General features: G+C 51.8%; 10 protein-coding genes; 4 read left to right on the top strand and 6 right to left on the bottom strand.

The window, feature by feature from the left end:
• Window positions 1–2,852: 2,852 nt before the first annotated feature.
• On the bottom strand, window positions 2,853–5,280 carry RCC_10097 (related to tripeptidyl-peptidase I; the record flags this gene model as incomplete). XM_023775328.1 has 7 exons in its annotated part: window positions 2,853–2,922; window positions 3,025–3,221; window positions 3,283–3,605; window positions 3,781–4,106; window positions 4,261–4,899; window positions 4,958–5,032; window positions 5,132–5,280. The coding sequence occupies 7 exons, from the start codon at window positions 5,278–5,280 to the stop codon at window positions 2,853–2,855; spliced, it is 1,779 nt and encodes a 592-aa protein (XP_023631096.1).
• Window positions 5,281–6,210: 930 nt separating this feature from the next.
• Window positions 6,211–7,023, top strand: RCC_10096 (related to conserved membrane protein, putative; the record flags this gene model as incomplete). The annotated part of the gene is made up of 1 exon (XM_023775327.1): window positions 6,211–7,023. One exon carries the CDS (start codon window positions 6,211–6,213, stop codon window positions 7,021–7,023), a length of 813 nt encoding a protein of 270 aa, XP_023631095.1.
• Window positions 7,024–7,132: 109 nt separating this feature from the next.
• Window positions 7,133–8,272, bottom strand: RCC_10095 (uncharacterized protein; the record flags this gene model as incomplete). Its single annotated transcript, XM_023775326.1, has 1 exon — window positions 7,133–8,272. One exon carries the CDS (start codon window positions 8,270–8,272, stop codon window positions 7,133–7,135), a length of 1,140 nt encoding a protein of 379 aa, XP_023631094.1.
• A 1,836-nt stretch (window positions 8,273–10,108) lies between these two features.
• RCC_10094 (probable vesicle transport v-snare protein) lies at window positions 10,109–10,850 on the bottom strand (the record flags this gene model as incomplete). XM_023775325.1 has 2 exons in its annotated part: window positions 10,109–10,196; window positions 10,261–10,850. The coding sequence occupies 2 exons, from the start codon at window positions 10,848–10,850 to the stop codon at window positions 10,109–10,111; spliced, it is 678 nt and encodes a 225-aa protein (XP_023631093.1).
• A 542-nt stretch (window positions 10,851–11,392) lies between these two features.
• RCC_10093 (uncharacterized protein) lies at window positions 11,393–13,135 on the top strand (the record flags this gene model as incomplete). The annotated part of the gene is made up of 1 exon (XM_023775324.1): window positions 11,393–13,135. The coding sequence occupies one exon, from the start codon at window positions 11,393–11,395 to the stop codon at window positions 13,133–13,135; it is 1,743 nt and encodes a 580-aa protein (XP_023631092.1).
• A 176-nt stretch (window positions 13,136–13,311) lies between these two features.
• RCC_10092 (uncharacterized protein) lies at window positions 13,312–14,430 on the top strand (the record flags this gene model as incomplete). XM_023775323.1 has 4 exons in its annotated part: window positions 13,312–13,458; window positions 13,517–13,615; window positions 13,669–13,764; window positions 13,831–14,430. 4 exons carry the CDS (start codon window positions 13,312–13,314, stop codon window positions 14,428–14,430), a joined length of 942 nt encoding a protein of 313 aa, XP_023631091.1.
• Window positions 14,431–14,832: 402 nt separating this feature from the next.
• On the bottom strand, window positions 14,833–15,300 carry RCC_10091 (related to FMP21 Found in Mitochondrial Proteome; the record flags this gene model as incomplete). The annotated part of the gene is made up of 1 exon (XM_023775322.1): window positions 14,833–15,300. The coding sequence occupies one exon, from the start codon at window positions 15,298–15,300 to the stop codon at window positions 14,833–14,835; it is 468 nt and encodes a 155-aa protein (XP_023631090.1).
• Window positions 15,301–16,194: 894 nt separating this feature from the next.
• On the bottom strand, window positions 16,195–18,672 carry RCC_10090 (probable TSR1 Protein required for processing of 20S pre-rRNA in the cytoplasm, associates with pre-40S ribosomal particles; the record flags this gene model as incomplete). The annotated part of the gene is made up of 1 exon (XM_023775321.1): window positions 16,195–18,672. The coding sequence occupies one exon, from the start codon at window positions 18,670–18,672 to the stop codon at window positions 16,195–16,197; it is 2,478 nt and encodes an 825-aa protein (XP_023631089.1).
• Window positions 18,673–20,645: 1,973 nt separating this feature from the next.
• On the top strand, window positions 20,646–21,269 carry RCC_10089 (uncharacterized protein; the record flags this gene model as incomplete). Its single annotated transcript, XM_023775320.1, has 1 exon — window positions 20,646–21,269. The coding sequence occupies one exon, from the start codon at window positions 20,646–20,648 to the stop codon at window positions 21,267–21,269; it is 624 nt and encodes a 207-aa protein (XP_023631088.1).
• Window positions 21,270–23,244: 1,975 nt separating this feature from the next.
• Window positions 23,245–24,216, bottom strand: RCC_10088 (uncharacterized protein; the record flags this gene model as incomplete). The annotated part of the gene is made up of 1 exon (XM_023775319.1): window positions 23,245–24,216. One exon carries the CDS (start codon window positions 24,214–24,216, stop codon window positions 23,245–23,247), a length of 972 nt encoding a protein of 323 aa, XP_023631087.1.
• Window positions 24,217–25,364: the final 1,148 nt, after the last annotated feature.

The following is a 25,364-nucleotide window of genomic DNA, read 5'->3' as shown; positions in this document are numbered from 1 at the left end:
GTGAAGCTGAAATCACCGTGATCGTACTGCCTGGTCCAAAGCTAGTAGAGGCACTTTGCGTGCTCACAATCGTCGTTGTGATCGTCGTTCCCGGAGCAGTCGTTGTCACCACAGAGTAGCTGATAGAAACCGAAGCGAGGGGCGAAGATTCTCTGGTTGAAAATGCATCACTGGATGATGTTAAAGAGATCGACGAATTGTCCACGACAACTTCTTCTTGCAGCCTCAACGCCGAATAAGCCGGACTGGGCCAGTCTGCCTCACCGTCGATATAGTCATAACTTCTACATGTCTCGTCGGATGTGTATGAATATCCAACGCAATCCGAGTTTGATGCACACGCTGTCGAGCAATCTTGATCACCGTCTCGCTTCCTCGCTCTTGGAGCAATGAGAGTTCCACGCCAAACGATCCCACAAGACACAAGGTTGCTCGAGCTGTTCGTGTCGAAGATTCGCCCCTTAAAGTCGGGACAAGGCCCGATCACGGCCTCTGCGACCGAAGTTGGTTCCATTCGTCTCTCAACATATGTCTGCGTGATGCCACCGGTCGTGTATGTCGTCGTAATCCCACCATTCACGGTAGTGGAAGCAAGACCGTTTGTACTGAACACACTGGTAGTGCCTCCAATCACAGTAGCTGAGATGTTGCCCCCGGAAATGATATATCTCGTAATCAGCGGCGCAGTTGCGGTCGAAGCTGGTTGCAATGGCGCCTTAGAGCTGGACGTCTCTGAAGAAGAACTATCAAATCCGGAAGGGGAGGACAGCGCAGGATCTGCGGACGTAGTCTRCGATTCGTCCACAAGTGTAGTTGTTGAAAGTGCAGTTGACGAGGGACTGGAAGGACTCGCATTTGACGCGAGTGCCGTTGAGGGCGAGGGAGTCGTAGATGTCGAACCCAGGGCTGTGAATCCGACCGACGAAGTCTTACTCAGTGAGATGATAGTCTGAGCTAATCCTGGAGAGACTTTTACGCTCGTCAGAGAAGAGGTACGTGAAGTCGACTGCGCAGAGCTCTGCAAGGCACTGGACTGCGGCAGTTCTGAAGATAGCACCCCTGGCGACAGGCTCACCGGAAATGAGCTACGCGGTGTAGACTCTCTGACCGAGAGCTGTAGGCTGGTAGACCGGACTACGCTTGTAGAAGTCGCTACTAGTACTGGGCCAACGCTCGGTGTGCTGACTCCAGTGGGTGATCCTGAGACGATTGAGTTCTGAGAATCGCTKGCTTGTGAGGAACCGGGAGACCAGACAGCTGATGTCGGATTTGAAGCGGCCAAACTTCCTCCATAAAACGAATTCGAAGTCATACTTGAGGATGTGCTAGTGTACGAAGCGCTTGTCGAAGTCCAGCTGTTGCTAGCATTTGGAACCATGGATATTGATACGGGCAGTGTACTGATTTGTGCAAGACTGGAAGAACTGGGTTCTAGAAACACCGGTTCAATGGTGTTAGACGGCACGGCAGTGGTCCTGATGAAAGACTGTGTTTGTAGGGACTCTGCGAGTCGAGTGGTAGACACAGACGGCCCAACTTCCTCAAGGCCTGACCCTGCACTGACGAACATTGCAGTTGTCTCCAGCGACGCAGAATCCTGCGATGATATAGGACTTGCGGGGAAGTCTGATCGAGCCGTGTATGCATCTGCCGGGCTCGTGCTGATGGGACTTTCCGCATCAGCTCCGGGGGTCCTGGTGGAAAGCACGGGAAATGTGTAAGGCGCTGTTGTTCCATTGCTGTAGATCGATCCATGAGAAGGTAGAGACCGCGTGGTTGTTGTCGTCGTTGAACACACAGGATAGACATATTTTGTGACGAGGATACCATATACGGAGCCGAACACGCAAGACAGCAGCAGGGCTGCATACCCCCGTGGTGACATGCTGGTCATGTACACGATCGCCCAGCAAGAGACGTCGCCATGAACTCCATGTTGGATGATGCGGCAGATGGCGAACAAACGAGCATACACTTACCAAGCGCATTCCTGGCCCATTTACTGGGAGGCATTGCAAAGATGAACGCCCAAGCGACTACGAGTGCGCTTGCGGTTCTCATTCCTCGCTGCCGCGTTCTTGGCCACCGGTACATTTCACGCCATTCAAGATCGACTGCGGATCAAGAGCTTCATGGTATGACGATCCGCTGATGGTACTCCGGGTAAGACTCCGGCGGGTGGCCAATCCCCCTTGCGTGGTCGTGGGCGGGAGCGGCAGAGCTCAAGATTCCTCTTCCGGAATGCAAGAATCTATTTGTACTTGCACTCATTATAAGTGTATGTTCATGTACAGATGCCAATCCTGCCTCCGGTAAAGATCAAACTGTCATAACATTCTCCCATGATTCAAAGATTTGACCAGTTCGCGAACAGTCCGCGAGGCTTGGCATCCAACACTTTCGGTCTCACGTGAGTGAATTGTGGTATTCAATTCTCCCAGCGTGCCAACGGAGAAAAAGAGGTACCCTCAGATTTGTATCCGTCGACTCACCAGAAGCGTACAGCTTGCCGCTAAATCATGGCGTTATTAAAGGCACCAACAACGTATACAGAGTATCTGTTCCAGGTCGCTGGATGTAGGTCGCAGGGATGTCCGAAGGACAGTACACTTTGAAAAACAACATCTTGTCCCGTATCAACCACATGCGGTCCAAATTAATAAGAGGAATTGTAAAAGTGAACAGAAAGAGAGCGCGAGATCATGAGAGTAGAAGAGAAATCGCAAAAGAAATTGGAAGGGGAAGTTAAGAAATAGGCCTTAGTTATTGTGCCGCGTTAAGATCTTCAAGATAGGGGTAAAGAAGTGAACTTTCTCTCTACTATTTACACACAACGAACATCGTCGAGAGGCCTATAGAATCAGCTCCTTCAGATCTCCAAAGTTGGGGATACCGAGCCCTGTCGCAGGGTCCCAGCCGGCTCTATGCAGAATCAGCATGCATTCTCATCAGGGAACACGGTCGCACAATCTCGCAAGCCTGGTGTATTTATGGGGATAGCGAAGAAACAGGACGGGAACTTACGTCGCGTTCCACGAAGCGAATGGGATGATGCCCGCACCGTCAATTACGATACCATTCTGAAGATCGGTTCCATTGCATCCAAGCGCAGCGCCCTTGGTAATATCCGTGAGACCAGCTCCATTCAGTCCGTAGAGCAAGGGATTAATGAAACCAAGAGCGGGCTTTCCGGCTCGGAAACGGACATCATTCAACAATGCCTACACGCACACAAAGATCAGCGATGTCTCCAAAGATCGCGGTGCTCTTCTCTCGACTTACAATGACGGCAGCAACAGCTGGAGCTGCAGAAGATGTACCACCATTCGGCGACGCAGTGCCATTGATATAAGTTAGGACATAAGGATACAAACTGTGAGCTGTGACATCCGGGAAGCCACGCCCACCAAAGTCAACATAGCCGTTCGAGGAGTAGTACTCCTTCGTCTCGGGGCTGATGTGTTCTGTCAGGTAGGTGTTCACGGCAGACTTCTGGTAGAAAGCGGTTGGGAAGTAGAAGCTGAAACCACCCGAGCTGGCATTCCAGGCTTCCACCGGGCTCATGAACTGGCTGCCACCGACTGCTGTCACGTATGGGCATGTACCTGAAGGTGTATCAGCGGGCTGTTCTGTTTCATATCCATCCTCTCAGGTTCTTTAAATGAAGCTCCGCAGCYTAGGAAATCTAGACTTGCTAAGTCCGTGACGAACCGAGAGCGGAAGTCTCTTCTCGGCCAATTCTGCATGCCGCAATGGAAGAAAAGGTGCTGTCTTGCATACCTGGAAATTGGGGAGTGAACTGCGGCTGCTGGTCATCAGCGTTTGCACGACAGACAGCACCAACACCCTCGTCYCCAGAGGATTCGAGGATCGTACGTCCTCGTAGACCCATCATGCCAATCATGTTGCAGACACGTTTGGCGTAATTCTCCGGGACGGTGTTCTCGTGATCGCCATACGAGTTGGAGATGACATGCGGGAGATCCGCGTTCTTCTGGGAGAGCAGATATTGATAGTATTGTAGGTAGGGCTCGTTTGTTTGAACCGAGGCATTCGGGTAGAGAAGATCAGGCGTGAATTCGTCTGGGAGTCCGCCGGTGATGTATCTGGAAGCACGGTCAGAGTTTCGCATCGTGGCGCGGTATGGAGGACAGAGTGGATTTTGAGCGTTAGCACTGGCCGGGCAGAGCATTCTTCCAATCGACAATTTCGAGACATTGCCGACTGACCACCGGTTTTCCACTCTGCATCTTTACGTACTCAGAAACTGGCAGACCATCGGCGAGGCCGATGATGTTTTGCACATCCAGGTTGGCCTCTCCATCTTGTTCGGTCAAAGGGTTCTGGTCATTAACGTTGTAAGACACTCCATTCTGGATGACCGTCTTGGTAACATTCTGGCTGGGAATACTGAAAGCCTTCTCGAACAAGGCCAGGTCGGAGAAGCTAGCGGACTCGTTCAAGAAAGAGCTAAACGCGACCGTGCTGCCGGCAGCAACGTCRACCTTGTAGTCGCCAATGTTGAACTGCTGCTTGTAGCACTCGGGTGTGAAGAGTCCGTATCTACCACCTTCATATTCGACGGTCTCCAAGCAAGAGTTCGAAAAAGTCTGTCTCTTCTCTATCCTCTTGTTGGTATTGACAGTATGAGGTAGCACTCTCTGGAACTTGGTGCTTGCGAAGAAAGTGGTCGGGGTGACAAAGTCGATTGAGTCGGTCAGAGCATTCGGGATGGAATACTCCGTTGTACCAAGCTTTGTGGTTGCGCCGTTGGTGAAGTAGGCGAACGTAGTGTTCAGTATCGTGTTGGCCTTGTCGACAGTGGTGGTGAATGTCATCAAGGTTCCGTCATTTGACTGGATCTTGATGCCGTGCGACTCCAACCATGATTTGATTTGGCTTTGGGCGTAAGCCGATGGTGCAAATATGCTATTTCAGCTCGTCAAGGTCCAAGTACTGGCCGTACTGAGGGCTTCCAGGGGTAGAAACAGCTTCAAGCAACGGCTCCAGCTTGTCCAGGTTCCGATACTTTCTGCTACTTATCAGTCATCCAATCTCAATCGACAACAGCGAGCCTCGCATCGGGACACATAAGAAAGGATGGACCGCCCGTTGAAAGGTGCGGACTTACACTGCAATTTGCAAGGTCAATCTGTCCGACGCCGATATGCTGTGCGTTGACTGTGTCCAACCGAAAGGCAACGCGGCCAAAGACTCGTGGATTGCTCCATGGACCAGTGGCGTAGCCAATGCCAGCAACAACGAGCTATAAGGGAACATCTGTGAGATCTGCAGCTTGGCAGGTGGGAAATGGCGAAGGAATGAACAGGCAGAGAGCGAACCAGAGCAAGATCAAGCATTCAAATAAGCCTCATGCGTACATCTCGACGACGCTTGAGTGACACAAGCCCGGATCTACCAGCTCCTGGCGTCGAAGCTAAGCATTGAAATGCACTTGAAATTTCGCTTATATAGAGACGAGCCTGGGGTTGTGGGATGGCGACGCGTACTGTCATGGCTACCTGCACGACCTTAGGAGATTGACTTGCTGATGTTGGATGTACGCCGAAGAGCAATTCCTCTGATAAGCCCCTGGGTAGCCAACACGAGACTGGCTTTGAACACGGATGGATCTCGGGAGGACATCGTGTCGCGGTGATTGTGGCATTCGGTTACCCTCATTGAAATGGAGAGTTTATCCGGTGCTCGAAGATGTGGCATTCGCATAGGTAGTAAGGTACTCCTCGMAGTTCAACTAGATGAACCCTCTCCTTTGCTTATACTTGGAAGCAAATCTAGTCCCACTCGATCCCCTCATCCGGGCTGTTCGCATTGATAAAGACCGAAGTGGTCGTCCGAGGGCCTGTTCGGTTGTTCCATCATCGGATTGATGAGCTACGGCCAGTGCTAGAAGAGGCATCGCGTGGGCATCTCCAGGAGGGTTTCCGCACATCCGAAATGGATTTGAGCAGATCCTTGCTCATGCCTAGGTAGTGCTGAGAGCAAAGCCCGCTTTCGTTCGGACGAAGGACGTGTGCGTATCGACACCGAAGTGAGGTGGGGGACATGAATAGTCGGAAGGTCTCAATCAAATCCCCAAGCAGCCTGCTATCAATATTTGAAGGGTACCCCATCGCCATCTCCGTCACCCGTCTACCTTATCCCGCCAGTCCATACATCGATGCATCTTCCGACAGATCGAYCGCGACCATGGCTACCGACTCGCAATCCATCGAGGTCGTCGTCCGCTTTTCCGCCTCCCTTCCGGATGTCATCCTCCCCATCGTGTCGCCGAGCTTGACCTCGACGGCGACGCTCAAACTGTCCCTGCGACAACACCTGCCGCCTCCCGCCAACCATGCGCGTCTACGATTGATCCATGCGGGCAAAGTTCTCCCCGACACCGTTGCCTTGTCCACCAGTCTTGCCATCACCCCACCTCCGCAGAGTGCCAAAGCGAAGGGAAAGCAGCCGATCCGCGATACTCGACGCATTTACATCCATTGCTCCATAGGTGATGCCCTCCCCGCCTCCGACATCGATGCCGAAGCGGCAGCTGCCCAGGCCGCCGACGCTGCAATCAGTCAGCATACCATGGAGCATGCAAAAACGGCAACAGCACAGCAGGCACCGTCCAATACCACGACGCCTGCGCCCCAGGGCTTCGATCGTCTGCYGTCAGCAGGCTTTACCCAACCCGAGGTCACAGCTCTTCGCAGTCAGTTCCTTGCGATTCAATCGCACTCACATACTCCCGAGTCCATGCCGACTGGGGCTGAACTGCTGGCGCTGGAAGAACGCTGGCTGGATGGATCAAGCAATCCCTCTGCGGATACTCCGGCTTCGGATGAGACGGGTGCATTGGAAGATATCTTGTATGGCAACCTCGCGGGCTTCTTCTGGCCCGTGGGCGCTGCCTGGCTGCTGCGGGAGGAAGGTGTCTGGTCTCGAAGGAGACAGCTCGCGGTGCTCACGGGTTTCATGGTCAATCTGCTGTTCGGATTCTTGAGGGTCATACAGTGAGGGAAGTAGGGAAGGAGGAGGCTCGCTTAGATTGCTTGCCGTTAAACTCTGCCTCACTGGGGAGGGGTGGAAACAGCGCAAAAGATGGGCGTTGAATCGCAAGCTAGGYTCATTTGACATCTACACGCGCAAATGTGGACAGCGGACCACACCATACGGATTGGACCTTCCATGACGACACCACCTCGTGCCAGTCTGCACGACTGGCATCATCTCCGAGGCCTAGCTGGCCATTGTCATTCCCGCCAACGACGAAGAAACGATTGCCTTCAACTATTGCTGCGATGTGATCATCGCCGACTGCAACATCAAGAACGTCAAAGGGGTCCCCGGAAGTTCCGCCTGGAATCTCCACCAGCGCAACATCTCCTCCATGCTCAGCCTTGAGAGCATTGATCTTTGCCTCGCCGCCTGGACTAGTGGTTCCCCATACATACAACGCGCCATCCTCGGACAGTGCTGCACAGATCCAACCACCTGCTGCGATCTTTCCAATCTTGAGACCGCCCAATGCCTCCACARCCCCTGGTTTGTCCGCAGGCAAGGCAACCTCTCCCGATATGGATCTACCGAGCGACCCGTACCTTGCATCTCCCCAGGTGTATACCTCACCTCCTTCCATCAGCAATATGAAGGTGCCCGTATTGGCAAGCAGTTGCTTTGGTCTTCCTGGAAGCATATGATGTCCATCCGGGTAGTTTCCCTCCCCGCTGGGATTCCTCAGCCAGGAAAAGAATCGCTCATACGAGCTAAACTCCATGACATGGCATAGTTGAGCAGTTGGGGTTTGCTTGAAGGTAAGCGCAACTCGTCCGTTTTTGGCGAGTGCAATGTTACCCAGGGGAGGGGAGTCCTCATCTYTAGCCTCTTCATCGTGGATTGTATGCGTGATTCCTGAGGCGTCGACAGTAAGTAACACGCCATTGATATCGCCAATGGAAGATGTCCACGTGGTATTCTTTCGTTTGGTGAATTCCTCCTTGGCCTCGGATTGTTTGTTCCCGAGGCAGAGAAGACCTCCCTCAGCAACGATGAGAGTCTGACTCCAGCCTGCGAACAAGATTCGGAGGTCCTTTGCCGGAGTCTCGCAAATAGGTATGAAGCTCAAGATATCGGATGAGGTGTCGCTGGAAAGCTGACCGTGGGCATTGAAGCCCGTGGCGATGAGTCGGGCTGAGGGCTTGCAGTCGTCATTGTCTGGACAAGATGCTACTGACTTGGCGCCGTTGCGTAGCAGATTATTATCCATGTTGCACCGAAGCAAGTGTTTTGATGTATCCAGCAAGGGGCTAGCTGGTTTTGTGGTATCTGCCCGGAGAACACGACGATCTCGGATATCGGCCCGAGTTGACCCGAAACCCTCTCGTGGTTACATCTGCCGCACCAAGCGCAATCAAAGACGCAGTTCTTCGCAACTACGACAGCATTGCCAAGGAGGTTCCATTCGGTGGGAATTGGATCTCATGTCAGACTGTCGATTGAGTGAGCATAGCTCTCCGTGCGCCGGCGTGGCCATCGATTCCTCATGTGGAAGGCCGGCAAGCATCCATTTTCCTGTGCGTTGCTGCGCTTCTTCGACAAAACAGCGCCAAACCATGATGAGGAACCTTTTTCATTTTCTTCGCTCGAGTTTGCTCTGCAGTCGGTAGATCAAGTCCAGATGCATTCGGTATTTGCAGTGTGCTTGTTGATTTGCTTACCGGATGTAAAGAGATCAATACCAGCCAACAGGCTCTAAAAGGCAATATCAACTCTACCAATACTTGCCAGCTTCCTGAATAGGCGGTTGGTTGTGAAAAGTGACTCGCCTTCCCCTAATGCCGGTTCACTCCTTCGGAGCCATTACTGCATGTGTGGAGCCTTCACTACAAAGTACGAATGAGCCAACCGCCGAACGGCATTGAGATGTATTGATAATAATAAGACAGCTCATCACTCACTTGGCTTTTGTGTCGTGCAGGGGGTAACAGTGGCCAGTAGTGGCGGCGCTCTGCGGCGAGCTCCAATGGATCTCGTCGTTGGGTACCAGGACGTCCAGTCCGCATTATCGTATCCGCGTCATCTAGGCGGCAGTCTCACGAGGCCAAGTGACACTACCCCGGAAGAGGAATCTCACCTCCGTCCCTGCTCGCAACAGCAAGCGACAGGTAATCTTACCAGACGACAAGATCTATACCTTCCTGGGACTCGGGGACGCTGCAAAGCGGTACGAAGTCTTGCCGGATTACCATAGATCAGAGGAAGAGCTTCTGCCGCGCCTCACACTCCCGGCAACACCAAAGCCACCACGACGCAATCGCGAAAGACATCTTGGGCATCAGACAATATCGCTCCGCCAAGTATCAACTAAATCTCCTGGCTCGAACCTATTACCTCCTTCTAGGCACTCCTCGGAGTGACCGCCACAAGCGTTGAAAGTTCTCAGCAGGAAGAGAAGCGAGACCGATGTTTTATTTCACCAACAGCATCAATACGGTGCCTGCACTGTCCAGCTGTGGGAGAATAAATGCTACAAATGCAAGTTAGCAACTTAGTGGATGAAGCAGGCATGGGAGCGATCCCAACGTAAAAGATGTGAATTGGTGGGAACTTCTGGAAAATGCCAGAGGAGAGAGCAGAGCATGATGTCTGGAGGAGTTGGTCGGGCTTTGAATTTGAATGTAAAGTATTACAAGGAGTGATTCGCTTCTAAACGCTCTTGACCGGCGAGCTTGCAGGAAAAAGCCGTTCAATTATTGCCTGGCTCCAGAGGGATTTGGATCGGCTGGAATTAAAATTGACCGTCCGGACGGAACAACTTTCGGTGGGATGCATGATGAAGGCGTGCTCTGGAGACGTCCAACACCATGACACCGAGAAGCGCCAAGAGAGCCAGGAAACGGAGATTGCTTTAAATCTGATAGTCCGCACTCGGTCGGTGATAAGAACTGCTCATGTCAAATGATCATCTTCAAATATTTCGCTGTARGCAACTCCGACATGCAGGCTCCGATTGCCTGCTCAAAGTCGTGTTCAATTACTTGGTACAAAGTAAGTTATGAGACGAAAAGTTCGTCAACCCCACCAAAACCTCAACAGCGCCATATCACCTGAATTTGTTCACAATAACAGCGAGAATTAGGATGACCAGTACGGTGATGATGGCCACAGTGATGATTTTGTTCGTGGCCATTCTGGTTGTCGCAGGTCAGTGTCGTGTCTTTCGTTTCAGTCGATTGGTCGCGCTGTGCCACCTACCGCCTCGCCATTCCCTTCAGAGTCTTGTTACTCCTGTCGGTGTACCCCTCACTCTCCAACAATGTATTCCGCGTATGCTGGATCGTCTCCCTCTGCCGCGCAAGATCGCCAAGCGTTCCGCGTCCGATGTCCTCCGTCTCCATTGCAATCCTCTGGCTTTCCCGGATCCGATCGCTCGTTCGGCCCAGCCTGTCTGTTCCACTGAGAAGCTGCTGTCTCTGCTCCAGCTGGTCGTCCTGTGTCGGGTTGTCCGTATACCGCTTGCCAAACAACGCCTGCCTGTCATCTTGAAAGCTCTTCAGTTTCCGCTTTGCCGCGTCCACCGACGTCTCATGATTGCGAAGTCGCTGATTGACCTYGTTGCGCGATGTTTGTGGGATGTTCTGCTTCTCGAGGTTCATCGAATCGAGCAGCTCTTTTGCCTCTTCTAGTGCGCGCTCGGCTTGTGTGACTGCTGCTTTGCGCTGCTCACCAGAAAGTTCGGGGATCTGATCGAGTTTCTGGGAGATGTCTGCCTGCACCAGCTTGAGTTCCGCCTCGTAGTTGCTGAAGAGCTCAGAGCCCGCATCGGTGTCGAGAACGTTGGCCATGATGTTGTTGCTGTGATGTTTTGCTGAGATTCGTAGCGTTTCCTATGCTGGTTGGATGCTGTGCTCGGAATGTGGATGCTCTAAAGGTGATGTTGACGTGAAGGAGGTTGCTCGCTCGTTGCTGCCTCCATGGGCGATCCCGAGGATCGACGCACGTGGTTCCGAATTCCGGATTTAGCGTGGAATGGTTCGCACCTGCTGTTGTGACACTCGATGTTTGTTCACAATCAGTTTCACATTTCACGAGCATGAATATATGCACGTTGGATACGATATGACACATCCCTGCGCTCATACTGCCGCCAACTTCCAATACTGGCAAGTCTCAAGTGTACCAGCATAGCATATCATCCAATACTCCGAAGCTTTGCCCTATCCAGCCAACGGCGTCATCATTCCAGGATTCCTTTCGCTTGTGAGGCAAACACCTCTCAACCTTCATCCAAGCTTACCTTATCCTGATACCGGCTATCTGCTGTGCCATGGCTTCATCTCTTGCATCCTCCACCAACAGCGACAACGTCAAGCACAACACAAACTGAATGAACTTGTTCCGCCGCAAACAGCCTGTTGCGAATAGTTCGAGGAAAGTCATGCAGGGCAGGAAGAAGATCGCCATTGTCGGCACGGGGTGTGCTGGACTCGGCGCTGCGTGGGCGCTGAAGGACAGCGATTACGATGTGCACATTTTTGAGAAAGGTGAGACCCTTGGAGGCCATACCAGCACCAAGATCTGGCATCATGGGGACCAGGAAGTGCCCGTCGATACTGGATTCATCGTCATGAACGCCGCGACTTACCCAAACTTCCTTCGCTTCTTGAAGGAGGTAGGCGTCGATACTGTCGAGACTGAGATGACTTTTGGGGTTTCGCGAGATCATGGAGCGTTTGAATGGTCGGGCGAAGCGAGAGGTATCTTCGCGCAGAGGAGGAACCTATTCAGCTTGCGGCATTGGCGGATGATCTTCGACATTGTACGCTTCAACCAATTTGCGCTGGATGTCCTGGCCGATGAGACCGAAGGCGGAATCCAGCGACTTGGCAACCCTGCCAAAGAGCGGAAACGAATCGCCACGATGAGCATTGGGGACTATCTGGACGAGCAGGGTTACTCTCAAGGCTTCCGAGACGACTACCTCATTCCCATGACCGCTGCTGTTTGGAGTACTTCTCCCGACAAAGCAAGTCTGGAGTTTCCTGTACAGACTCTCATCCGATTCTTCTACAACCACCATCTACTCAGCACATTAGCGGAACGGCCTCCATGGCTGACGATCCCGGGGGGAGCGCAGCGATACATCGATGCTATTGTGGAACAATACCCAAAGGATCGCCTGCATGTACACACATCATGTGAAGTGGCCAATGTTCTGCGTCCATCCAAGACCGGCGAAGGTCCAGTGACCGTGTCCTGGATCAATGCCAATTCCGGCCGCATTGAAGGCGACACATATGACCACGTCATCCTAGCCTGTCACGGCGACGAAATTCTCCCTCTCATCTCCCAACATGGCGCCCACCAAACACCAGAACTCGCCTCTTCGGCATCTTCTATCAAAAGCAGCAAGTCCTCGAAATCGTCCTTTGTCAAAGCCTCTACCGAAGCCAAGTCGGTATCCCAAGAGGAATTGGAAATCTTCTCCGCCTTTCAGACGACGGAGAACATCTGCTACCTCCACTCCGATCTTGCACAGATGCCCAAACGTCGCGACGTCTGGACAAGCTGGAACTACCTGGTCAGCTCTACACCCTCGAAACTATCCCACCCCGCGGGAGTGAGTTTGACGTACTGCATGAATATCCTCCAACACATCTCCGAGAAGACCTTTGGACCAGTTCTCKTCACGATGAATCCTGATCGCGAACCAGATCCATCTCTCACTCAAGGTAAATACATCCGGCGTCATCCTCTCTACACTGTCGAAGCAGTTGAGGCGCAGAAGCGTCTAGAGAAGATTCAGAACACCCGAGGCGTGAGTTATTGTGGTGCATGGACCAAGTACGGGTTTCACGAAGATGGATTCAGCAGTGGAGTTCGGGTCGCATTGGAGCATGTTGGTGGGAARATCCCCTTCGACTTTGTTGACTCAACGTATAGCAGAGGACATCAGCCGGACTTGTGCTGGCAAGACTATCTGTTGCGGTTGGTGCTCCTGACAGTGTTGCTGGGGATCCGGATGTTGGAGCTTGCATTGCGGCTGCCTGTGGTGAGGGTTTTTGCGGGGTTTGTCGTAATATTTGTGACATTTTGGCTTAATTTGGCAGAGAGGATTGGACTGATTTGATGCAAATCCGTTGGTAGTAATAAAGTGCGGGAAATAATACCATAGATGGAAATACAAAGATATAGACGATCTTCGTGAAGCTTGGCTCTGAGATTGGCCGAAGTTACGACTTCACCTTCACCTCGACTTCTACCTAAACATCTCAGATCTTTGCTCTTGCACAACCCACGACAATCATGCTGCCACCCGTTGACCCTGAAGTTGCATCCGCAAACCCCAAGTTCGATGCTCTCTACCGCGACCTTTGCTCCAATAAATTGAATGGAGATGGAACCACCAAAGTCGACGCGAATACGCAGCAGGAGCGAGATGCCTTTGCAGAAGTATGCCAGCTCTATTTGGAAAACTCTGCAGCATCCACTGATACCGACGACGTAACAGGAGCTTCATTCCGCGCGGATCGCCGCCGCGAAATCGAATTTGATCAAGACGCATCTCCGAGGATTGGTATTTCGGGATGATGAGCTTTTGCCTGCAGATGTAGGTGGTATATGGACCACACCAAACTCGAAGCAAAGCTGATGAGTGGGTAGCTGCGAGAGTTGGTGGCAATCATCACAGCGTCCCTGGGCGCTCAGCTCTCTGCTGAAGACACAAATCTCCTTCGGCCGGATATCGAGCTGTTCAAGGTATGTGGTGACATCCGATCCCGCAATCTCGTAGCAATGAGAAATTACTGACAAGATGTGCTCAAGGAAAACATCCACACCATCACAAAAGCATTACGCAGATCTCTATCTCAAGACTTGACTAGCCTTTTACAAATCATCGCTCCGGAATCATCATCAACATCACATTCCCTCGATCAGGATCTTCTTCCTCTCATTCGCAAAACACAATCTTCAATCTCAAAGTCAAAATCAAATCTTGCCAGTACCCGAGTGGAAGTAGCGCAGGAAGCAGCTCATCTCCTCACTCTGTACCGCTCGGCAATGGAATTGAGTATCCGGATTCTGGAACAGACTATTCACGGAAAGGTCTCTCGCGCTACAAAAGGAAAAGCGGAATACCWATCCACTGTTGCTGAAGGAATGTCTCGAAAGTTACAATTGCAGCGGAATCAACTGATGTCGCAGACCAATTCGCCGGAATGGGAGGAGGGTTTGCGAAGGAAGGCGGAGGAAGCTGAGCAGGAGTTGGTCATGTTGAAGAGGAAAGTGAGGGCTATCAAGGAGAAACTGGAGGAGTTGAGAGGCGAGGGAGGTGTGGAAGGGATGGCGAGGGAGTATGCGAGGATCTTGGGCGAGTCGGAGAAAGTCCGAGGGGACATTGAACGACTGGAGGAGAGGAATTGAAGTGGCATGGGTCGAGGACCGTTTGGGTGGATGGTTCTGAGAGGAAGAAATAGATTCCAACCTGCGAAGGATTCGATGAGAAATGTGCGATGCTAGTAAAGGACTGAAGGGAAATGATGCCTTAGGGCGAGGGGTGTTCGATCTGAGTGTGCTCAAAGAGCGCAAAGCATCTCCGTGTGTTTGCTCAAAGCCATGATACGCTGTTGCTGCTGAATGAATTGGTATGGCTGCCGCCATAGCCGATTTACCAATGATTGGAGCCCTGCACTTCCATATATTACTCCAAGTCTCTCATCCCCTGCTCTGCCATTGCTCAGCAGTCCGCAGCCAGATCGTGCACGATATGATGCTTCCTCCAAGTCCATTCGCCCTCCTCCCTTCACTCGCCGATCATCTCCCCGATCAAAAGTCCGTGACCCTCCCATTATAACTCCAATCCCCACCAACACCCCACCTCAACGGCTCATTCTTCGGTCCACCAACCTCTCCCGTCTTAGGATTCGTATCACCCTGAAACTCCGGCTTCGCACCCCTCCTCACATTGGGATGCAATTCCTCTCCATCTCCCTGTGCCGCCACCCTGGCTTTCTCTCGTAATTGCTCGAGCATTTCATCCGAGGACATGTTCTTGGTAGCAGCGACCGCTTCGGCTGTTTCCGAAGAAGAGGTGTCGGATTTAGGGGTGGAGARGGCTCCGGTGGATTGTTGTTGCAATTTCTCAAAGATTTCTTGTTCTTCTTTGGGAAGACGAGGTGGTGCTGGGCCGGGAGTCCATGAGGAGGAGCGAGGGGAGGGGGTTGTGGAGAAAGCGCGAAGGTGGATTGATCGAGCGCTGATGAGGCGCATTGTTCGTGTCGTTGCTGGTAGCATTGTGGTGTTGAGGTCTGGTGGTCAAGAGCTGTGGCGGCTGATGTTCTGTCTACCAGTCGACTTGTTGGTTTCTATGATGATGATGCTTTGGACTTGCGAGGCGAAACATGCTCGGCTCAGCCTCCGATATCGGCTCTTGCTTCGATTATCTAAGCAGAGCTATTCATTCACTTGTGCTCGCTTTTTCTGGCGAACAAACTTCAACTCCCATCCGTGGTGAGGCAGTTACCTTTCAGAGCGATACAGTCAAGGAAGTTGTACCGGGCCAACGCCCTCGAAGTCATCGAACAGCGCTTTGATTCTTCGAGGTTCTCCCCTACTTTTTGCAAAAGAATCTACGAGACTATCGCAAAGCTTCGCGTGAAGGAAGGGTGGTTCCTCGATAGTTGTGAACAAGACATCTGCCGTGAATAAATCCAGCCACGCCTGCAGTCATGTTTGACTGCCTTGGGGCTGCATCAAGGCCGTAGGAAGAGAGTCATCGATCTTCTCTGTAAACCGAGCGCCTTTTGCTACTCTCTGTAGAAATGACAAAGACTTCGAGCGGAGGCTTTGTGGATCAAAGCGCATGTCGTGAAAGACGCTGTCTGCCGCCCGCAGAAAGGAAGTTGAAGCGATCGTCCGCGAGTGCACTACTCCGGAAGGTTACGATCTCTCTGTCATCACTTGCGCTCCGTGACATTCAAAGACCCGCGGCACTTCCACGGCACTAGCGACGCTTGGCCGAGAAGTGAYGATCAGTAAGATATCAGAGCGAGAGAGGGAATGTTGATGAGACAGACTGGAATGGCAGGTGAAATCCAGCTGAAGAAAATGTCTTTGATTCATTCCGTTCAGATTTGCGAGAAAATTCAATCATGAGACATCTATCTATGCATGCGTTCCGGTCGTTTGTCAAGCCTCAACCTCCATCAATCGAGGAACCTCCTCTTCTACCTCCTGTCCCCGTCCAGTCCACGGTCTACTGGCTCTTGGCCACACCCTCTTATACAGACTGACACCAATACTATCCAGCGGGTTGACCCTTCCATCAAACGTAGCTTTGAAGTACCCGTGCGTTCCAAGCGGCTCCTTGATATATCCAGATCGGCCTCTTTTCGTCCAAAGTTGCAGCGCGGAGAAGTATCGTACATCCGAATCGTTGAAGAACATGTAGCGCACCGTGACCAATTTCTTGTGGATCTTATAGGGGTGGCCTGTGAGGATAATTCTCTTGCTGATGATGCGGTTGGTGCTTGGCGGTAGTGTCGTACCCGTGGCGATCAATTCCAGCGGACTGCTCTTCTCGGCTTGCTTTTGCAGGGAGAGACTTTGCGCAAGATCCTCAATCGCATCGCCAGTCGGAGCAGCAGAATTGGTCGGCTTGAAGAACAAACAGGGAACACTTCCCCAACATACAGGACCCATGAATGTCGCGACAGCAGTTCGACCGGGATGGAGATAACGATCGAACTTGTGCACGTTGTTGGGTGTGTTGCCCGCAGCTGAGAAGAGCGGCTTGATGACCAACCTCCGTGGACCGAACTGCAGTATCAATTCTTCCTTGCTCCTCAGCGGGACCGGGTAATCTGACGACAATGTGATGGAGATGTTGATAGCTGATTGTTTGTGTTCATGTCTCAGCAATGCAAAGACTGCGGTGGGCTTCTCCAGCGCTTGAACTTCTTGAGCTTTGCCTTGAGGAATGCGAAGGTAGATGTGCACACGAGTGCCAGGAGTAACACCGCCGAGTCGAGCTTCTTTCAAGACCTTTGCTTTGGCGGCGCGGTAGTCTTGAATCTCAAGCAGGCGTGTCCAATCTTCGGGCTCATGCGGTCTATCTTCTTCCGTGTCCCAATGGCTGGTTCGCAAGGATTTGAGACCTCTGTATTTGGCAAGACGCTCTCTCGCGTCAACGTGCGGAGACAATTCAATTTCATCTGGGAACTCCAGATCTTCCTCCGCCTCCGTACGTCGCTGCTTGCGATACTCTTCCAATCGATCGGCTTCATCTTCGATCGCGGGGTCGAGGAACATTTCGCTTTGAGGATATTCAGAKGGGCCGCCGTATTCAGTGGGCTCGGGGCCGGCGAAATGGCCATCCTCGGGACCTGCTGCAACTGATGCGCCACCATCCATATCTTCATCTTCTTCGTCGTCGTCTACATCCTCGAGATCAGATCCAGAGTCGGAGACATCGTCGAGGTACCACGCAGCTTGGTACTTGCTGGTGCCTCGCGGAAGACGCTTCGGTTTGACGTATTGGTCGTCTCGGTCGTCGGGGAAGTAATGATGATCGTCCAGAAGGACGGCCTTGCGCTCTCCTCCCGCAACGGTTGTCGTTGGGACATCATCCATAACGGCCTCCTCGGGCGCCAATTCGGCGAGATCATCCTGCTCATCGGTGGGTGCATCCAAAACCTGCTCGCCCTCGGGAACGTCGACGGCCATCTCGTCCGTCTTTGCTCGTGCCGGTCTCGTCTCGAGTGATGCTGCTGTGATCTTGTCGATTTGAAAGTCTCCCCATGCACCCACTTGGAGCAAGCGGTCAGCTTTGAGGCCCTGTCCACGCACGACACCTGTAATGACCGCCTGCTCGCCCTCCCATCTGCACTCTTCGACCATCATCCAGCTGCGATCTTCCCTCCACCTGACGCCCTTCGGCATGGTTGTGCACAGACTCCGCATGACATTGCTGCATTCCTGTCGGTTGCTCAGGTCATGCACTTTCTCCTGCGCCGCGAAGAAGTGAGTGATGAAGGACTTGAGACTCTTCAACACATCGGGCCTCTTCTTGGCCGGCTCCACCTTCTCCAACCCGTGCACTCCAGTCAAGACCGTGGAGACGCCCTGTGATTCAATGCAGCGGAGGAGATGTTCTCCCACCTCGTCGACTTCCTCGTCAGCGCTGAGGACGAAGAGAACAAAGTCGGCGGCGCGGCACACATCCAGACACTCCACCAGATCGCGGGATGGGGTGAGATAGGTCAATTTCTGCTTGAAGCGTGGGATCCACAGTCCCTCTCGCGGTGTCTCCTCACTCTCCACCTCGACGCTGGCATTCAACGTCTGCACAACCTCCCGACAATCCACATCCTTGCACAACGGGACCACGGCGACGATCCGGGGTGCCGCATTCCGCCCCGCAAAGACGGATCCCTTCTCCTCGCGCTCCGCATGCTGGTTCTGCCTCCGCTGCTTGGCTTGATTCCGCCGGTCAATCTTGTTCATCACCTGTTGATGTGGCGTCTTCCGCGATCCCTTCTCCCACGCCTCCACCTTGCCCTTTTGCGCGTTTTTTAGCGACGATTTGGAGGCATGCTTGGTCTTGTAGGGCTTGTTCGTCGTCTTGGTCGTTGACCGATGCGAGTGGGACGATGGAGTCGGCGCCATGGAAGGAGCGCGAGGGCCGGAGCCACTGCCGGACTTGAAGCGAAAGGGAATTGATGCGTCCAGTGTGTTTGTGGGCGGGGACGTTGGATGGGAAAGGGAATGCCCCAACTTCTCACCACTGTCATACGAGGGAAAGATTTTTGTGATGAAATTCGGGGAAAATTGATTATCGATAAGAGGCGGCAGTACCCCACCTTCAATTTGAGCGTTCCGCCATCAATTTCAATCAATATATTGGAGCATATTGCACATGTACGTACCTCCTCACTTGAGAATGGTTTTGTCTCGTTTCGTTCTCCTCAACGGCGTCCATCCGACGACACCTCTGCCATTGCCCATCGGGCCCATCGGGGTATCTCGAGCCGCCTGGAACATCCATTCTTCCGGTGGGCTTCTCGTCCTCAAGGCCAGCAAACCTGTGCGTACATACCTGCACACAGGATGTCGTTGGGCCGCAGGTGGACCACCGTCCTTGTCGTCTTTGTCTTTGCCAAGAGAGGCTTACGAAGTGCTAAGACCCCTTGCGCCAACAACCACACCCAACAAGATGGTGTACGGTATGGCCATTGTACAGTGGCCAATTTCTTAGTGCTGATGAGCAAGCACTGCCATCGATCTGCCGCCCCCAGCACTCTTCATTTCGCCCCGTCGATCACTCTCCCGCACCACGCTACTCTGTCCCCATCATTGCCATCCTCCCAACCTCTCCCTTCGACCCTGGCATGCTGCGAAGTCCACGCGCACAGTTCTCCAGCCCGCCTTTTTTCTGACCATTGCTGGTATCGAACTACTACTGTCATCGAGTCCTCTCCCAGAGAGTAGAGGCATGTACCACACCGAGACCCTGAGCCGAAAGGTACAAGGGATTGCCTTGCACAAATCCGTATAGCGGAAGGTTTTGTCCAACCGCATTCCATCCTTGTCGTGTGATGATTCATCGATCTCGCTGAACTCTCGCTACACATGGAACCCTGACGAGGGCAGACTGCCAGTAGTGTACGGAGGACTCTGTAATGGAAATGGAGAAAGGTCCGTCCGGGGCATTTCAATTTTCAAGGACTACAACGCCACCTCTTGTGTCTCTATCCTCTTCCTCACTTTCACCCGTGCCATGTCCAAGACTCGACCAGCTCATTTCATGCACATACTAATGGCTGTGGAGAACAAGGTATCGTAGGAATGAACCCGGTCATATTTCCCTCATGCGTCGAGCTGCACAATTCTCGCATCATACGCAGCTCGGGGTGGCAAACATGCTTTGTGTGTCCGAAGCCAGCGCAGTCCTTCGTTCCCGTCTTCCCTCACTCTCTCAGGATCACGAAACCTTATTTCCACTGCGCGGTCGGGTGGGGTGGTCCCCGTTCTTGCGACAGTCCCTGTCCACGTTCATCGCTTGCAGATGGAGTGTGTCACAGCAATTCCGCACTCTTGAGGCACATCCCTGCCGTACAGCTGTGATGCTCGCCGCCGGCCACTCAAGCAAACACAAACAATTCATACGTTTACTTGTTCGGTCCTGGTCATGTGAATGCTCAACTCTCCGTTTCTTTCCTTCCTGGCATCTTTCTTCCGTTGCTCTCAAGCTTGCACTCATCGTCGTACCTCAACACTATCGACAGTCGTCCGACGAACAATAGCGGATCTCATCAACGACTGTCTTCAGCATAGCCATGGAACGCTCTCCCCTGATTCTCCTGTCTCCCGAGTTGCGCAATAAAGTGGGCCTCTTCGCATCATAATACTCACCTTTCCCATCTAACATCACTCCTCAGATCTACAGCCTCGCCTTYGAGGACCCACGTCAAGAAGTCGTCCTCAACCTCACACACTGGCAGGTCCCCAARCCACTACGACCACTTCAACCACATCAGAATGTCACGCAGCCCAAAAGCTATKCCCTTACACAAACATGCCGTCAACYCCGCGCCGAGACCCTCAAGCTCTTCTACAACACAAATACCATCATCCTCAACATGTCCGATTTCGAAGACCACGTCTCTCCGATCCTCCTCCCACCACGAACAGCAGCCCAGAAACTCCTCACCTGGCGCAGTCTCGTTGGTGCAGAAATCCTGCAATCCGCAAGATCCAGAGTCTTCATAAACCTCCAATATCACTATCTCGGCCCGGGCTCCAAGCTTCTTCTCGACCAAAAAGCAGCCGCAATTCTTCGCGAAACATTCTCACCCTCTACAACCATAGAGTTCTCCATCAAGATCCACCTTCCCATTCCAGAAGGTCTGAAGACCCAGCAAGGCCTCCCACTTACCGGGCTGGATGTTCTGGGGAACGTAAGCGAGTCTGCCAGCGAGTGGAGAGCGCGTGTCAATGAAGCAGCGGAAACGTTTTGGAGGGACTGGTGCTTGGTGAACACCATGCCGGATTCCGATGACCGTATGGAGGCTATCGTCGATGCGGCTGTGGAAGCTTTGTTGTGCGGYGTCGATTCGATTGGAGATTTCTGGAGGCCAACTTTCGGGCCCGTTTTGCCGCCCGTCATGGACTTTGAGAGGGAAGAAGTGGAGCGTAGGAAGAGGGAAAGGGACTGGCAAGAAGTGAGGGAGAGGAATCGAAGGATCGTTGTGGGTGATGATTGATCGCCTTCGTTGGAGTTATGTAGTCTTAGCGCGGGACACTTTCGTCGTTATGAGCCCGACAGTGTGGGAAGCGGGAGTCGGAGTGGCATTTCTATTTTTTCTCATACTCGAAGATAGAGCATCAACCGAGGAAATTGAATGAAGTTTAGTTGGAGTCACAATCCGTGCCCTGCTGGAAAAGCACCTGATCACGGTCGTATCTAAGGACCTGTCCTCAATCCTTGAAACATAGAGCATGTCTTTGTCACAGATCTATAGACCAAGTCACGGATCTCATGCTTCGYAAATACCACATGTATCCTCGATGGCGGTACTAGGCTGCCAACGAAGAGATGCCTACTCTCCTAACCGAGCCCTAGCCCTAGCCCTAGTGCACCACGAAAGGGGGGCAGACAAAGGGTTTGCATTATACATAGGAACAAGAAGCCAAGACCAGTCGTCGTCCATGCTTTTGCGCCTTTGACGCCATTACGATGCGCATTGCCATGGCCGCAGTCTCGCCTGCGGCTTGGCATGTCCCTTGGGGCGATCTTCATACAGGCGTGCTCAACTTGCCGGTTAGCTATCATCCGAATCCCGATCATAAAGTAAAAGCCTGCCGAAAAGGCGGCAGATGATGGACCCGCTTTCTTTAGACAAGCTGGGTATTTCAAACCTCGAGCAGTCTAAGTTGCCGGCGGAGAGTAGTGCTCAAATTTGAAAAGTCTTTCGACCTAAAAGAGTGAGCCAAGCTTTCAGGAGATACGGTCTTGGTGACAGATGATCATCAATTGCACTCATTAGTACGTCCATGATACCATACATCACCGGATCTCGACGCCCACTCTTAAGGCAATCTTTGTTCAAACGTCCCATCTATATTCCGAAGATAAATGGAACATACTTGTTGTCCCGACCTTTTGTAAACTTGGTTCGCGACGCCACAAATGAATCCGCATCCTGCACAGGACAAAGTGTCAGGAAGACTTGAATAGTCATTAATAAAACGCTCCGTGAAGAGAGGAACTTTAGGAACGTGGACCGAACGATACACGATCTTGCATCCTCGCCTAGTCAATCCATCTTCGGGAAGTCTGCTCTTCGATTGTTCGACCCTTCGCGTGACATGCAGCCATGGTATGCGAGACTCAAGATTGTAAGTCAGGCTAGCGATCAGATGAATATATCCCCTTCATATCTCAGCATCCCCACTTGATCGAGCTATGATCGTTGGCCTTTACAACCTCATCTATTATCCTCGCCTAACAGTTCGGATCCTCCCTACAACTTAGCTTGGGTACATCGATAACGTCAATTTTGCTTCTAGGCGGAGTCATACCACTGGTTGCTAGCCTTCGTTCCGACCGCTTCGAAAGCAAAGAATGTGACATTCCTCGACAAGCAGGAGTCACCGGATTGATGCCCAGCCGTGTGACAATTCCCATCCCGAGCCTCATGTAGTAGGTTCGGGGTGTCTATTATGGAGATGTTAAAATCGCATCTAGAATCGTCGTCCTATCCAAGGACCTTGATGTGAAAGGTCAAATGACTGCTGAGATGGACATCGAGAGGAGGGCAGAGACGGCGTTGAGTCTGAGCCGGATTCTTGTGCTTGGCGTTCAAATTTAGTGGCTGTAAGTGGTCCGTTGCAGACCGCTCTTTGGAGGTTGAACCAAGTGTCCTGTTTGACGAACTTCCTCGAACAGAGGGGTGAAAGAGATGGTCGAAGAGCTGGAATAAGACAACGAGATGTTAGAGATGGCATGGCGAGAAAAGTCAACCTCCGTTCTAGATGCAGCTGGATTTAAGGATAGGTTCCGCGGCCACGTTGCCTCGAGTCGGAGGTGAGCTTAATCAAGGCCATCAGCAGATGGCCCTAAGCTCTTGGATTTTCCACGAGACAGAAGCCTGGATGTACACTCCCCGCGCTTCAAGAACGACTTCCCAGCCTAGTCGTCGCTCAAAGACCCACCGGCTAGATCAAGACCAATGCMGCTCAAGCTTTTGTACTTTCTCTCCACAACCACTGCTCGAAAGCTTCTTCCTTCCCATCGCCCTGATACGGAACATCCTGCATCTTCGACCTCCACTTGGTAGTCACGCCAAAGTTCTCAAACCTCCCAGGATCCGCTTCAAGTTTTCGCAGGTTTGCGACCTCGGCACTGCGCTCTCCCTCACAAATCATACGGGTCTGCCATGCTCGACGAGCGAAGACCGATGCCCGAGCACGATCAGCATGCATAGCGCAAATTTGGAATGCATCATAGTAGAGTCGGGGTAGCCTGAGATCCGAGATCTTCTCTGCCTGATAAATGGTGCGCAAGGCTCGACAGTCGTCCAGAGCCCGCTCAGGATTGTTCCGCACCCTTTTGGGATCCCCAATCTTTTCATCCAGAGCCTGCGCTCGGCATAGTCTGTCATCACTTCTTGCAAGATCAGATGTGGAAAGGCAGCAAAGCTCGCAAGCACAATCAAACCGGAAGTTGTCTTTGAGAATTTGCTTCCGCTGCGCCGATGGTCCCCCGTTGAGGTACGAAAGTGTCAGCTCCTCGCCCGCTGAAATCTCTCGGACAGCATGGACCAACATGCTTTTGAGCTCCTCATTCCAGGCATGCTGCGCGTTGGGTCTACAGGAATGGTTGATCCTCGATACAAGTGGGAAGATACCTCCAATGTCGCTGCTTGGCCCTAGGGGATATCCGTTTGAACGCACGATATTGCTGAAGGGGTGTGGCTCGCCCTTGAAGTTGTTGTGTAGAAGAAGGAAAGCTCTTTGGTCATCTTTGGACAAGCCCTTCACGATTTGGGCGAGATCCTGCTCTATCGTGCTGACATCTTGAAGAGATTCGGTGGTGAAGAGCGGTGTCTCGCTAATTAGTAAAATCCCAGGATTTATGTCACAGCTGGCTACCAGGCCTTTGCCTTTGCCTGGAATGTCTTGCAAAACGAAAAGCGGATTTTGAACCATCGTGAATGAAAAGGGGGGAAAACTGAGTGATGGAAAAGGTCGGAATTCCTTTTTTTTCGAGCGATCTCAGGCAGCGCTGCCATTTTGACACCACGTGCGATGCGCGTCAGGATTTTCTCGACACGCCGCTGCCGTTGGTGATGTAACATTGAAGTCGTCCGAAATTCTAGCGTACCGACATTTTCCGATACCATTCGACCATTAAATACCATCGTGTGAATGTTCGGAGGGTAAATCGATGTTCCAATCTACGAAAAGATGGGAACAAACACAATCTCGATGGGCTTACGGCAATAAGCGATAGGTCTTACCGTAGGAGGCGATTAAAATTCGAAAGAAGACGTGACGTTGAAATTTCATACCTCCTCGGAGGGAATAAAAGTTCTCCGGGGTACGAAAGTCGGACCCGTGCTTTTTACTTAGAGTAGCTATTATAAAATTAGTAGTCTTCTTAATAAGTTAATAGATTAGATACTATTCTCTCTATAGAAGATTAAATTTAATAATTTATTTATAAAAATATTTCTAGTATTTCTATAAAGTAAAGCTATTATAAAGATTTGCCCTTATACTAAAGAAAAGCGTTATATATAATTAATACGGGCGACTAATAATAAGGCGAACGTTAGTAGTAAGAACTAGTATAATAGGCGAAGCCCTAAGGCTAAAGTATAAGCGTAGCCTATATAGAACGCTTAGTATTCGCGTACTTTACGTTAGAATCTATAGAGGATAGTTCTCTTCCCTATCGAACTTATTTAATTAAAACCTTACTTAAGCTCCTATATATACGCTACTCGCTCGTAATATTAAGTTCGATCGCCTTATAATAACTACCCCTTCGGATTAGAATACCGGAAGGAACTTCCCGAATAACGAGAGTTTAGAACGGGAAGTACCTATAGAACCTACTACGGAGCTACGTAGAGCTATAGAATAGATATACCTTAAGTAATAGGCTATAGAAGCCGAGATAAGCGCTACGCGCGCCGCGCTAGAACGCGCGGGATCCGAACGCTTAGCTAACGATAATATCCCTATAAGTATAATAATACGGAACCTTATAGAATCGGTATTAGCGCTAACTTAAGCGGGTTCCGTACGGGAACCGTCGGGACTAAAGGACTAGAGACCGCTAACCTAGGATA

Source organism: Ramularia collo-cygni, assembly GCF_900074925.1.
Source record: "Ramularia collo-cygni strain URUG2 genome assembly, contig: RCC_scaffold21, whole genome shotgun sequence".
NCBI classification, from domain to species: Eukaryota; Fungi; Ascomycota; class Dothideomycetes; order Mycosphaerellales; family Mycosphaerellaceae; genus Ramularia; species Ramularia collo-cygni.
This window is presented reverse-complemented; position numbering and strand designations above follow the sequence as displayed.